The sequence below is a fragment of the Cololabis saira genome, chromosome 23, assembly GCF_033807715.1.
Source record: "Cololabis saira isolate AMF1-May2022 chromosome 23, fColSai1.1, whole genome shotgun sequence".
NCBI lineage: Eukaryota > Metazoa > Chordata > Actinopteri > Beloniformes > Belonidae > Cololabis > Cololabis saira.
Window position 1 is genome coordinate 4987789 of NC_084609.1, and position 14954 is coordinate 5002742.

At 36.9% G+C, this 14954-nt stretch overlaps 1 protein-coding gene across 2 annotated transcripts in view; it reads right to left on the reverse strand.

Moving 5' to 3' along the window:
• atp2b1a (ATPase plasma membrane Ca2+ transporting 1a) overlaps positions 1-14954 on the reverse strand; it is a 78557-nt gene that overhangs the window by 7150 nt on the left and 56453 nt on the right. The window contains exons 13-21 of one of the 2 annotated variants that reach the window (XM_061715248.1): positions 11936-12115; positions 11769-11856; positions 11584-11690; positions 9816-10007; positions 8708-8921; positions 6867-7078; positions 5354-5461; positions 2541-2729; positions 785-874 (exon numbers count right to left, since the gene is read on the reverse strand). In XM_061715248.1, coding sequence (XP_061571232.1) covers positions 785-874; positions 2541-2729; positions 5354-5461; positions 6867-7078; positions 8708-8921; positions 9816-10007; positions 11584-11690; positions 11769-11856; positions 11936-12115 — 1380 coding nt within the window. The remainder of the gene's footprint in view (positions 1-784; positions 875-2540; positions 2730-5353; positions 5462-6866; positions 7079-8707; positions 8922-9815; positions 10008-11583; positions 11691-11768; positions 11857-11935; positions 12116-14954) is intronic. The other variant, XM_061715249.1, reaches the window with a different exon arrangement.

The following is a 14954-nucleotide window of genomic DNA, read 5'->3' on the forward strand; positions in this document are numbered from 1 at the left end:
CTCGACATTTCGACATTTTTCTCGACATTTTTCTCGACATTTCGACTTTTTTCTCGACATTTCGACATTTGGACATTTTTCTCAACCTTTCAACTTTTTTCTTGACATTTTGACTTTTTTCTCAACATTTCGACTTTTTTCTTGAGATTGTACTTCAACATTAATCTCGACATTTCAACCTTTTTCTCTAAATTTTGACTTTTTTCTCGATATTTCAATTTTTTTCTCAACATTTTTCTCAACATTTCAACTTTTTTCTCGACATTTTGACTTTTCTCAACATTTCAACTTTTTTCTCGACATTTTGCCATTCGCCATTTGCCTCATTCTAAGGCTTATACAAGACTTTTCATTTTTTGCGGCTCCAGACATATTTGTTTTTTGTGTTTTTGGTCCAATAATGCTCTTTCAACATTTTGCCGACCCCTGGTCTAGACCCCGAATGTAAGACGACGCCCACTTTTTCAGTCTTATTTCAATGCAAAAAAAAACCGTCTTATATTCAGGCCAATACGGTATGTAAAAAAACACAGACAGCAAGTGTTACCGAAGCAGCATGAGGAAGATGTTGGTGTCTTTTTGTTGGAGGAAACAGGAGGAACATGAGAGAACAACGTTAGTGGAGGAGAAAGGTTAGAAGAGAAGAAGAAGAGGAAGGTTTTCATGCACTAGAGGAGAACACGCACTCACACCCCACAGTGGCAGAAGCGGTGTTGGCGGCAGCGGCAGGAGGAGTGGTAGTAGTGGAAAAGGCTACATGTGTAGGGCTAGAAACATTGGTTACATCGTGCTGCTGCTGGCTGGAGTTGGAGGCCTGCCGCCTCAGAGCCCCCTGAAAGGAAGTTCCACTCTGGAACGCACTCACTACATCCATCTGCAAAGAACCAGACAGCGTGACAAAAGAGGAGAAAAAAGCCCAGAGGAAAAAAATCAAACAACACAGCCAGAGGAGAGAGAAAAGAGAGAAAAAATAAAAAAAGGAGAGGCACCAGTAGGGATGGGCGATATTTTACCGTTCACGATAAACCGTCAAAAAAATTCCCCACGGTAAGAATTTGTATCTCACGGTAAAAACGATACATTCCTGTTGATGATGTTTTTGTGTAAAACTGATTTATGGTTCTGCGTTAAATCCAAGCACAACGTGAAGGAAGGAAGGAAGGAAGGAAGGAAGGAAGGAAGGAAATGAGTCAGAAAGAAAGAAAGAAAGAAAAAAAGAAAGAAAGATATGAGCATGAAAGAAAGAAAGAAAGAAAGAAAGAAAAGAAAAAAGGAAAGAAAGATATGTGCATGAAAGAAAGAAAGAAAGAAAAGAAAAAAGGAAAGAAAGAAAGAAGAAAGAAAAAGAAAAAAAGGAAAGAAAGAAAAGAAAAGGAAAAAAAGATATGAGCATGAAAGAAAGAAAGAAAGAAAGAAAAGAAAAAAGGAAAGAAAGAAAGAAAGAAAGAAAGAAAAAAAGGAAAGAAAGAAAGAAAGAAAAAAGAAAAAAAAGAAAAAGAAAAAAGAAAAAAAAGAAAAGAAGAAAAAGAAAGAAAAAAGAAAAAAAGAAAAGAAGAAAAAGAACGAAAAAAAGAAAGAAAAAAAGAAAGAGGAAAGAACGAAAAAAAGAAAGAAAAAAAGAAAGAAAGAAGAAAGAAAAAAAGAAAGAGGAAAGAACGAAAAAAAGAAAGAAAAAAAGAAAGAAAGAAGAAAGAAAAAAAAGGAAAGAAAGAAAAAAAGAAAGAAAGAAAAAGGAAAGAAAGAAAGAAAAAAAAGATATGAGCATGAAAGAAAGAAAAAAAAAGAAAAAAGGAAAGAAAGAAAGAAGAAAAAAAAGAAAGAAAGAAAGAAAGAAAGAAAGAAAGAAAGAAAGAAAGAAAGAAAGAAAGAAAGAAAGAAAGAAAGAAAGAAAGAAAGAAAGAAAGAAAGAAAGAAAGAAAGAAAGAAAGAAGAAAAAAGGAAAGAAAAAAGAAAGAAAGAAAAATTCCCGTTGATGAGGTTTTTGTGTAACAAACATGGCGGATCTGAGTCATTCCAGTTTTGCAGTGCAGGTGTAGGTTGAATGTGGTGATAGATTTATAGTTACAAAGGTGGAGTTGAATTGGTATTTTTTTTATCGTCATTTTCCTCGTTATCGGAATAAATGCCAGAAATGATGGTGATAAATGTTTTTGTCCATACCGCCCATCCCTAGGCACCAGTAACCATAGACATGAATGTGTCACTTTTTGAAATCGGGAGGAACTGGTTCAGAAAAGGCACTGATTTCACTCTTTTCTCTGCACAATCCTTCCCTTCGTCCAGCTACAGCCAATCTCTGATAATCTCTCCGTCCAATCAGACTCACTCGTCTCCGTTACCGTCAATAGTTGGGGTTTTTACAGCAGGTGGAGTCAGAAATAGGCAGGAGAACTGGCTTTAGTTCAGCAGCAGAACAGAAACATTAAAGAGAGGGAAGGGGAACTTGGAGCTGGAAGAGAGTTAAAGTGTTTATGGCTTTTCTTTCCCGTGGCGGTTCTGACGGAGGAACCGGGACCTGGTTCTGGTTGTGGGGGTTTTACCTGAGTCTGGATGCGGTTCAGGCCTCGGAACCAGAGGATCTGGCCCCGGCGGAGCTCCCGCTCGGCGTGGTCGATCTCGTCCATGTCGTCCAGCTCCTCCAGCTCCTCGTCGGGGATCTCCTCCTTCTGGGTGCCGTGGCCCGCCGTCTTCAGGAACTTCAGGCGGCTGGTGGGGATTGAGGAGATGACCTGGGGGGAGACAGACGACAGACGGTCTTAACGGGGTTCACCAACATCTCAATAAGGCAGAATACACGGAGACATCCCAGATTTGAAGCAAAAGATGATCTTTAACCTTAAATCTTTTTATGACCGACTGGAGCGCCGCTGTTCTGCCGATTTCTGCTGCTTTGCCAAAAAATGCTACCTGGCTACCATGGTTTTCTACCTTTGTAGAGCTACAATTTTACTGTGTTTTAGTCCCTAAACCACGTCCTTTTCCCCTCCGAGTGGTCCTTGTCTCTTGCCAGGCCGTCATTGTAAATAAGAATGTTCTTAATGACCTGCCTGGTTAAATAAAGGCAAATGACTGAATGAATATCAAATAGTGATGCACCGATTGTTCGGTAACCAAAATTGTTCGGCCGAAAATGGCAAAAAAACACTTTCGGTGTTCGGTGGAATGAGTGGGAAAAAAACCGAACAATTAATAACGGCGTTGTAAAATAAGGAAATAGACTGGCCGCTCCGTAACTGTTGCACCACAAACATAAATCGTTGGCCAACCAAAAGGTAACCACATAAGAATTTTAACTAACATTCACCAGGAGGTGGAACCAAAACAACATAAATCAATCTATTTTTATGTTCAATAAATATTTTCTACCTTGTAATTTTGTAAAAGATTTTTTTCTTTGAAAAGCATGCCTAAATCAAATGTAGTTGATTTATGCAATGGTGAAAAAATTGGAAAAATAAATGAAAAACTGCAAAGAACCATGTTCGGTATTGTTCGGTATTCAGCCGTGTTTATTATTATTTTCGGTTTCGGTCACAAATTTTCATTTCGGTGCATCACTAGTATCAAATAAAGCGATAGAATTGTTTTTTTTTTTCTCTTTATCGTATAATGTTCACAAAGTATAATGCAATTCATGTCATGGGTAGTGTGTATTTTGAAGGATCAAATACTCAACATCCCATATTATCCATTTTACATCGTGCAAGAATTGATTGCTGTGCCAATCAAACTTTGAAAATCCACTGTGCGCGTGCGCAGAACCACAAAGTAGCATTTCTCGGCAGGTAGCAAGGATTGGCAGAACACCGGCACTCCCGTTTGCATATTGATTCTCAAAACTTATGTACAATTACAGCCAAATAAAACATTTCTTTTTGCATGTTAAACACTTCACTTAAGTTTCACTTACATATCTTGCATTTAGTGTCCCAGAGATTTAATCCATTAAATCGTTTGGAAAAATCACATAATAATCCAGTAAAATTGGATTAATCCAGATGAAGACGCGACATCTAAACGCGATATATAAAAAGATATACAGGACTGTCTCAGAAAATTAGAATATTGTGAGAAAGTTCTTTATTTTCTGTAATGCAATTAAAAAAACAAAAATGTCATACATTCTGGATTCATTACAAATCAACTGAAATATTGCAAGCCTTTTATTATTTTAATATTGCTGATTATGGTTTACAGTTTAAGATTAAGATTCCCAGAATATTCAAATTTTTTGAGATAGGATATTTGAGTTTTCTTAAGTTGTAAGCCATGATCAGCAATATTAAAATAATAAAAGGCTTGCAATATTTCAGTTGATTTGTAATGAATCCAGAATGTATGACATTTTTGCATTACAGAAAATAAAGGACTTTATCACAATATTCTAATTTTCATGAGACAGTCCTGTACATATCCTGCATTTAGTGTTCCAGAGTTTTAATCCATTAAATCATTTGCAAAAATCACATAATAATCCAGTAAATTCGGATTCATCCAGATGAAGACGAAATACCTAAATGCAATATATCCCAAAAACTAAAGTATGAATTAATTCCAAATCAATTTCCTGTGGTTTGAAAGGCCTTTGTGTTACTTTTTTCCATTGACAGTTTTGAGGGATCTAACAGTGGGATTTCTGTATTTAGAAAAATGCGTAAAATATTGGAATTTTTAGTAGTTATTTGCACTTTTTAGCAATTTATTTAGTTAGTATGGACTTGCAACATACAGATTATTAAAGATTGGCTTATATGGGTTGTTTCTATGAATAGCAAATAAAAATAATCCATAAAATGGCAGTATAGCATGCAGAAATGTAAAAATATGCTTAGGCGGACTTGTTCTATGGTAGATAAAGGGTTGAGCATCATTACGGACCTCATGGTTAAACCAGGACAAAACCAGTGACCCCACAGATACTTGAGTCCATGCAGATCTAAAGTTCACATTCAAAAGCCTTTAGGATCCTTAAAACCTGACGACTGTCACTCACCATGAGGACTAATTATTTCTAACCCTCTTAAGAAACTAAATTGAGAGACCAAGCAAGCACATAAATAAAAACACTGGTGATGGAGAGTTAAGGAGACGCCAAAAGGGGAAAAAAATATGTTTCTAGTGGATCAATAATTCAGATAGAAGCAGATCTGCAACCCTGAACAATCATCTGCTGTCAGAAGACTGTTCTCATCTTACAAAAAAAAGTAGTTTTCTTAAATGATCTACACCTAGAACTAAGATGCAACGTCTCTGGTCACGGCAGAGGAACAGGATGTTCTGTTCCCGGCGCTGCTCTCCCTCCTGCCACCACTAGGGGGCAGTGTGACTCCACTGACGGCTCGTTGTTTCCTACCTGTCCCCACAGCAGAGAGCCGAAGCCCAGGAAGGTGCACCAGAGCCACTGGTCGACGGTCAGAGCCACGCAGCTGAACGGCTTCCCCCCAAACTGCACGATGACGATCTGGAGGAGAGGACGAAGAGAGGATGAAGAGAGGACGAAGAGAGGAGGAAGAGAGGATGAAGAGAGGATGAAGAGAGGATGAAGAGGACGAAGAGAGGACGAAGAGAGGACGAACTCGTCAGAGTATTTCACACCGAGCAGCCGCAGCTCCGGCTCTTCGGTTACATGTCAGCACTAGTGTCGTTTCTGTCAGCCTGTTTCAATTTTAGTGTTAGTCTAATTTTTGGGTCAAGCTATCATTTTAGTCACATTCATTCTCCTTTTAGTCGTGTCAAGTTTCAGTCGACTAAAAGTCTGAGCATTTTAGTCTAGTTTTAGTCAAAGATTGTATTTATCCAAACCCATTATACAATTCAAACAAGGTTATCTTATTATTATATTATTGTTACCTTAAAGACTCAAGAATACATTCATTCCAGATACAGAAGACTTTAATTTGAGTTTACAACATATTTATTTTTCAGCACTTCTCCCCATCTTTTTCTTTTTCCACAACACATTGGGTTTTCTTTTCCACGTCTATGTAGGAAAGTGTATCCAAAGATGGATCTTCTTCTTCTCCAGCCCCAGAGCAGATCCCAGCGTTTCTCTATGTAACTTTGTTTTTTAATTGACGTGAACCTAGAGCTCTGTGTTAACGGCATCAGCCTCTAACTCTGCAGCTGCATCTTCTGGATCTGATTCTTAAAAAATGAAATCTTAGAACATTTCGTCTTATTTTGGTCAACGAAAATGAAGACACATTTTAGCAGAGTTTTTATTTTTGTAATCTACATCTAATCTTTTAGACTTGTTGTTATTCATCTACGATATTGCATTATATATTTAATCATCGTTATCGTCACATGACCAGCATTTTCATTGCGTCTCGTTCTCCTCAGGTGATAAAGGCGATATTTAGTCATAATTTTCATTGACGCACTGCAAAAACTCAAAATCTTACCAGGAATATTTGTCTTATTTCTAGTTAAAATGTCTCATTTTTAGTCAAAAAATCTCATGACACTTAAAAGTCATACATATCATTACCAGTAACTTGTTATTTGACAATTTTCACCTGTTTCAAGTAAATTTTCACTTGAAATAAGTAGAAAAATCTGCCAGTGGGACAAGATTTATCTTCTTATTACAAGCAAGATCTTGTTCCACTGGCAGATTTTTCTACTTATTTTAAGTGAAAATCTACTTGAAACAGGTGAAAATTGTTGTTTTTTCCAGTGATGAGTTTTGTTTTAAGTGTAATGAGATTTTTTTTTTTTTTTTTACTAAAAATGAGATATTTTATCTAGAAATAAGACAGATAAAGGTTCGTTGACGACGATATTTAGTAATTTTCTTTGACGAAAGCAGCTTTAGTCAGTATGAATATGCATCTAAAGCAGAAAGAAAATCATCTCCAACATACCTGAATGATAAAGGTTCCAAAGACGATGCTGCAGAAGATCAGGTTGTTGAAGATTCCCTCGAACACGTTCCTCTCTCCGTGGATCTTACGCGCGTTGATCTCGTTGAAAAGCTGCATCATGACGAAGGTGTTGAAGACGATGGTGTAGTGTTCGGAGGGCGGGGAGTGCAGGGGGGCGTTCCTGCCGCTGTCGATGTCAAAAATCTTCTCCCCTGCAGAAAAAAAACACAGATTTCCAATGAAAACATGAACAAAAACTCATCGATAGGGGGAATATTACAGATATCTTACGATATCTAAGATAACACTTCAATTAATATAGATGGTATTGAAATTAATAGAGTAAGGGAAACCAAGTTTTTGGGTGTCATGCTGGATGAAAATTTGAATTTGAAATCACATATACATTATACAAAGATAAAAATATCAATTGCTCTGTTACACAAAGTAAAGGATTCAACAACAACAAACAACAAAGCATTGTACATTTTATATAACACTCTGATTGTTCCATATCTGACCTACTGTGTTGAAGTTTGGGGAAATGCCTGTAAAACATTTATATTCAATCAATTTTCATTCTGCCAAAAAGAGCCATAAGAATAATCAGTAGAAAACGATATAGAGATCCAACAAATCCATTATTCCTTCAGTTAAAAAAGTCAAAATGTCGAGGAAAAAGTCGAAATGTTGAGGAAAAAAGTCGAAATTATGAGGAAAAAGTCGAAATGTTGAGGAAAAAGTCGAAATGTTGAGGAAAAAAGTCGAAATGTCGAGGAAAAAGTCAAAATTTCGAGATTAATGTTGAAGTACAATCTCGAGAAAAAAGTCGAAATGTCGAGAAAAAAAAGTCAAAATGGTGAGAAAAAAAAGTCAAAATGTCGAGAAAAAAAAGTCAAAATGTCGAGAAAAAAAAGTCAAAATGTCGAGAAAAAAAAGTCAAAATGTCGAGAAAAAAAAGTCAAAATGTCGAGAAAAAAAAGTCAAAATGTCGAGAAAAAAAAGTCAAAATGTCGAGAAAAAAAAGTCAAAATGTCGAGAAAAAAAAGTCAAAATGTCGAGAAAAAAAAGTCAAAATGTCGAGAAAAAAGTCAAAATTTTGAGAAAGTCGAAAATGTCGAGACTAAAAAAGGATAAAAGAAAAAAAGAGAAAAAAAGAAAAAAAATAGAAAAAAAGGAAAAAAGAAAAAAAGAAGACAAAAAGGAAAAAAAAGAAGGAAAAAAGAAGACAAATTGTTGAAATTTCATGAATTAGTAGATTATAGTATTCTGCAAATTATGTTTAAAGCTCATAAAAAAACTTTACCAATCAACATCCAGAAAAGATTTGAAAAAAGAGAAAGCAAGTATAACTTAAAAAGAAACAGAGATTTAAAACAAAAAAACAAGATTCGGGACTAAATTGATGGAACGTTGTGTTTCTGTGAAAGGAATCAGTTTATGGAACAATCTGAATAAAGAAAACAAAGAATCCAAATCAAACATTACATTCAAAAGAACAATCAAAGCCTGTATGTTAAGTAAATATAATGAAACATGTTAGTTAAGTTTGATTGACATACCCATAGACGGCGGTAATTTTATTTTATTTTAGTTTTTTATTTACTTAGTAGTAGTTGTTTTTTTTTTATTTGTAATTTATGTCATTTGTGAATTTATTTCTTGGAAAAAGGGGCAGATTAGATAAGATTCTTATTCTTTCTGCTCCCTTTTCATTCACAATTTATGAACATTTGTATTTGTAATTTATGTCATTTGTATTGAATTGTTTGTTTTATTTTTTTTAATGAAATAAAGAATAAAATGAAAATGAAAATATCGTTGGGGGCGGGGCTTCCTACCAGCGAAGAGCAGCGTGAAGATGATGGTGAGCTGGTACACGCCCTGGCCCAGGATGTTCTTCATCATGGTGCGGGAGATGAGCGGTTTGTTGCGGCCGTACGGCTTCCTGAGCAGCAGCGACTCGGTGGGCGGCTCCGTGGCCAGGGCCAGAGACGCAAACGTGTCCATGATCAGGTTCACCCACAGCATCTGCACCGCCTTCAGGGGGGAGTCCTGGTGGGGGAAAGGGAGGCATCTTTATCTGAACCCCAGCTCAAAATACAGCACACATTTACCATAATAACACGTTTTTAGTCTCACTTTTAGACTAAAACAGACTCAGGGACAGCTTCTTCCCCAAAACTGTGAACTTTCTAAACCAATAAGATCCTCATACTAAGCAATATTCTCTATCCATTATGTGCAATATTCTCTCATTCACTCATTTTTATAGTGTATATACAGGACTGTCTCAGAAAATTAGAATATTGTGATAAAGTTCTTTATTTTCTGTAATGCAATTACAAAAACAAAAATGTCATACATTCTGGATTCATTACAAATCAACTGAAATATTGCAAGCCTTTTATTATTTTAATATTGCTGATCATGGTTTACAGCTTAAGAAAACTCAAATATCCTATCTCAAAAAATTTGAATATTCTGTGAATCTTAATCTTAAACTGTAAGCCATGATCAGCAATACTAAAATAATAAAAGGCTTGCAATATTTCAGTTGATTTGTAATGAATCCAGAATGTATGACTTTTTTTTTTTTTTTTTTTTTTAAAGAAATAAAGAACTTTATCACAATATTCAAATTTTCGTAGACAGTCCTGTATAGACAATTTATGCAATTATAACTGAAAACTTTAATGTTTTCATACCTTTAAACATATTTAAAGGCAAAAACATGGCACCAGTTATTCTCGTGTCCAACAAAACATTCCTTTTTTGGGCATAAACAAAAAAATAACAAAAGTTGTAATGATTAAAAAAAAAAAAAATGAAAAAATTGATCTTTAGACATACAAATTGATTTTTAGGAATTAATATGAGAATCGATTTAGAATTGGAAAATTTATTTTTTTCAACATAGGCCCAGTCAGACGTGGCGGCGCGGCTGACCTGTGTGATGCAGGCTCCCGTAAACGCCACGATGACGGCCACCACGTTGACGGTGAGCTGGAACTGGAGGAACTTGGAGATGCTGTCGTAGACGTTCCGTCCCCACATGACGGCCTTCACGATGCTGGAGAAGTTGTCGTCGGTGAGGATGATGTCGGACGCCTCCTTGGCCACGTCCGTCCCCGCGATGCCCTGCAATCAGAATCAGAGAGGGACTTTTACCTTCCTGTCCTCCTCCAGGGCGACGGCTGAGACCAGATAAACACCGTCTGGAATTCTCTCCAGCTCAGGGGTCGGCAACACAAAATGTTGAAAGAGCCATATTGGACCAAAAACACAAAAAACAAATATGTCTGGAGCCGCAAAAAATGAAAAGTCTTGTATCAGCCTTAGAATGAAGGCAACACATGCTGCATGTATCTATATTAGTTATAACTGGGGGAAGATTTTTTTTTTCATTATGCGCTTCGAGAAAAAAGTGGAAATGTTGAGAAAAAAGTGGAAATGTCGAGGAAAAAAGTGGAAATGTCGAGAAAAAAAGTCGAAATGTCGAGAAAAAAAGTTTGAAATGTCGATAAGTCGAAATGTTGATAAAAGTCGAAATGTCGATAAGTCGAAATGTTGATAAAAGTCGAAATGTCGAAATGTTGATAAAAGTCGAAATGTCGATAAAAAAGTCAAAATTTTGAGAAAGTCGAAAATGTCGAGATTAAACACATGCTGCATGTATCTATATTAGTTATAACTGGGGGAAGATTTTTTTTTTCATTATGCGCTTCGAGAAAAAAGTGGAAATGTTGAGAAAAAAGTGGAAATGTCGAGGAAAAAAGTGGAAATGTCGAGGAAAAAGTGGAAATGTCGAGAAAAAAAGTCGAAATGTCGAGAAAAAAAGTTTGAAATGTCGATAAGTCGAAATGTTGATAAAAGTCGAAATGTCGATAAGTCGAAATGTTGATAAAAGTCGAAATGTCGAAATGTTGATAAAAGTCGAAATGTTGATAAAAGTCGAAATGTCGATAAAAAAGTCAAAATTTTGAGAAAGTCGAAAATGTCGAGATTAAACACATGCTGCATGTATCTATATTAGTTAGAACTGGGGGAAGATTTTTTTTTTCATTATGCACTTCGAGAAAAAAGTGGAAATGTTGAGAAAAAAGTGGAAATGTCAAGATTAATGTTGAAGTACAATCGTGAGAAAAAAGTCAAAATGTTGAGAAAAAAGTGGAAATGTCGAGGAAAAAGTGGAAATGTCGAGGAAAAAGTGGAAATGTCGAGAAAAGTCGAAAAAAAATTTTAATGTCCAGAAAAAAGTGGAAATGTCAAGATTAATGTTGAAGTACAATCTTGATTAAAAAGTGGAAATGTCGAGGAAAAAAGTGGAAATGTCGACAAAAAAAGTGGAAATGTCGGGAAAAAAAGTCGAAATGTCGAGAAAAAAAGTCGAAATGTCGATAAGTCGAAATGTTGATAAAAGTCGAAATGTCGATAAAAAAGTCAAAATTTTGAGAAAGTCGAAAATGTCGAGATTAAAAAAGGAAAAAAGAAAAAATTGAAAAAAGAGAAAAAAGAGAAAAAGGGAAAAAAAAGGGAAAAAGAAAAAAAAAAAGACAAGAAAAAAAAAAAAAAGGTGAAAGGTTTTTGAAAACACTCCAGGAGCCACTAGGGCGGCGCTAAAGAGCCGCGGGTTGCTGACCCCTGCTCCAGCTGAATGGTCAGGTTAGCTCAGTAATCATCATGACCACAACTGTGATTATATTAAAACACTCACCATGGCAAAGCCGACGTCTGCTTTCTTCAGGGCAGGGCCGTCATTCGTACCGTCTCCCGTCACCGCGACGACCTGCCTCTGCTCGATCACCGTGCTGTCAATAATACCTAGAATAGTACAAACACTTTTAATGAGAAGCTTCTTAAACCCAGACGGAGACGGACGTGATCAGGCGAGCTGGTAACCTTTCACTAGGGTGTGCTTGTCCGTGGGGGAGGAGCGAGCCAGGACTCGGAGTTTGGGCCAGATCTTATCGATGCGTTCTTGTTCAATCTAAAAACACAAACGAATCCAGAACTGTTACAGGATCCAACATCCTGCGGAAGACTCTGAGGACTTGACGCTGGCCCACCTCTCCTTTCTCGTTGCGTATCCGGCGGTTGAACTCTTTCCCCTCCACGCAGAGGAAGTCGTCTCCGGGCTGGAGGATGCCGCACTTGGTGGCGATGGCCCGGGCCGTGTTGATGTTGTCCCCGGTCACCATCCGCACCGTGATGCCGGCGCGCTGGCACTTCCTGATCGCATCAGGGACCTGGCGGAGGAAAGAGGAGGAAAATGTGACTTTTTTCATCTCATTAGGAACGTCCAGTTTTACACCTCGATTGATGACACGATTTAGGTCCAGTCCCAATCCCCCCCTAGTCCTACTTTTCAGCACTACCCCTAAACTTTGCACGTTCCCGTGAGGGTAGTGGTGTCCTAATTCCTCTTTGCGTGTAGGGGTAGTGGACATAACGAGGGCTAGTGTGTATGAATCTAGCCCTACATACTGAGGGATTTCAGATGCTAAACTTCACGACCGAGGGCCTGAGAAAATTTCCCAGAATGCTTTACGTCATCATTTGCAGACTGAATCAAACAAAAAAACATGGCGGACATTTCTTATTCTTTAGTGAATAAAATCGATATTTTGAGTTAGTTTCTGCATAAAAATGTGTTTTGATTACATTTCTAGCGAGAAATATATATTTTACTTTCATAATATTCACTCAGTGAATGTACATAATCACTCGCTTGCCCGTTGTTGCGTTGTATCTTCAGATCTCGCCAGAATAAAGGCTGATTTATTCTGTGTTACACCAACGCAGAGTCTACGGTAGGGCTGGGCGATATGGACCAAAAGTCATATCTCGATATTTTCTAGCTGAATGGCGATACTCGATATATATCGATATTTTTTCTGTGCCATAATTGGGATTTCCCCCAAAGCATTATAGCATAGCATCTCTGTTAGCATCTCTCTTCATTTTTTTCTGAGGCAAACCCTTAAAAAAACAGTCAGTTTTAATACAAAGCCTCGTGCCAAATGTCACACAGGTACATTTATTAACAGAGGTCTGCACAATATCAAAATGTATAAAACAAATGAAATAAAAATAAACTGCCTGCATACATAGAATAAAAATGCTTCTTGAATAAAATAAAACAAATATCCCTTTCCTGCATAACAATTAAATTAAAATACACTGTGCAATTAATACAATGTAGACAGTAACAGGCAGACTTTTCCACTGAGGTTGACAGTTGTGCAAATAACTAAACATTTGTGCAAATCTCAAATAAAACATTCAAGTCAATTTGTCACAAAATAAGCTATATCAAAATCATAAAAAAAAAATTAATAAATAAATATTTTCTTTTAAAATCGATATACGATATTGTCTCGTACCATATCGCATTTGAAAATATATCGATATATATTAAAATCTCGATATATCGCCCAGCCCTAGCCTATGGCGTAGGTTACGAGGCGCCGTACGGCATAGACTCTGCGTTGATTTAACGCGGAACCATAAATCAGCTCCCGAGCCGGCGGCTCTTCTCATCCCGAAAACATCGGAGCAAATTTCTTAACAGGCGTTATTAGGATAAACTGAGCCCAGGTTGGGGATCTTAACGGTTACTTTTACACCTGAAAAAATATTAAAACTTAATAAAGTGGCATATTAACAGCGCTACAGCTGAAATTAAAACAGCTTTTATCTCTGGGCTTCCTGATATGGTGTGACGTTTGTGCAAACGTAACTACGCAGTCACTTACGTACCCGAACGTAAACCACGCAGTGACGGAGCAAGTGGTGTCCCAATCCCTAGGGAACATTACAAGGACCCTTGTTATCTGTGTGTGGCTTCATTTTTAGGGCTAGTGGTGGAAAGTAGGGCGGGGGGTTGGGATTGGCACTTAATGTTTCCAGCAAAACTGGGAGCTGAGCATCTCAGGACTCAGAACCAAGTTGTTTAAACAGTTTAAACTCTCATTCACTCAGGAAGAGCTCCCACTTGAGTCGTGGGGGGACGACTTCCTCCTAAGCTTCAAAATGATTGCTCTGGTATCGGCTTGTAGCCGTCAAGGCCTCAGTGTTCTTGCTTTACTTAGAAGGCTGATTGAGGAACTAAGACTGAGGGGTTTAAAACAAAAACAAAACAACAAAAAGGTCCTTCCTTGACTTGTTTTTAATCTTTTCTCGTCCTTTTCACAGCGACAGCTCACTTACAAGGCTGATGCACTAAAATAAAATACAAATACAGCACAACCCAGCTTGCTTTTCACTCCTCCACATGTGACACGTGACATAAACAAGCACAACCTGACACCAGGAAGTGGATTCTCGCAGCTCAAGCTGCTCTTAAAGCCTGACGTCATGTGAGACTCTGGATGCATCGAGGTCCATTCTTAAACTTGCTGATACGACCTTGTGATTCTCAGACTTTTAGTGAAATCCACGTGTCGGTATTAGTGTTGTTTTTGTCACTGTTTCAGTTTTAGTTTTAGTTTTAGTCTAGTCTTTGGGTCAAGCTATCATTTTAGTTTTTATTAGTTTTAGTCTCGTTCATTCTCTTTTTAGTCGTGTCAAGTTTCAGTCGACAAAGTCTGAGCATTTTAGTCTCATTTTAGTCAGAATTGTCCATTTTAGTCTAGTTTTAGTCAAAGATTGTATTTAGCCAAACCCGTTTTACAATTCAAGCAAGGTTATCTTATTATTATATAATTGTTACCTTATACAGGACTGTCTCAGAAAATTAGAATATTGTGATAAAGTCCTTTATTTTCTGTAATGCAAAAATGTCATACATTCTGGATTCATTACAAATCAACTGAAATATTGCAAGCCTTTTATTATTTTAATATTGCTGATTATGGTTTACAGCTTAAGAAAACTCAAATATCCTATCTCAAAAAATTAGAATATTCTGGGAATCTTAATTTTAAACTGTAAACCATAATCAGCAATATTAAAATAATAAAAGGCTTGCAATATTTCAGTTGATTTGTAATGAATCCAGAATGTATGACATTTTTGCATTACAGAAAATAAAGGACTTTATCACAATATTCTAATTTTCTGAGACAGTCCTATAGACTCAAGAAT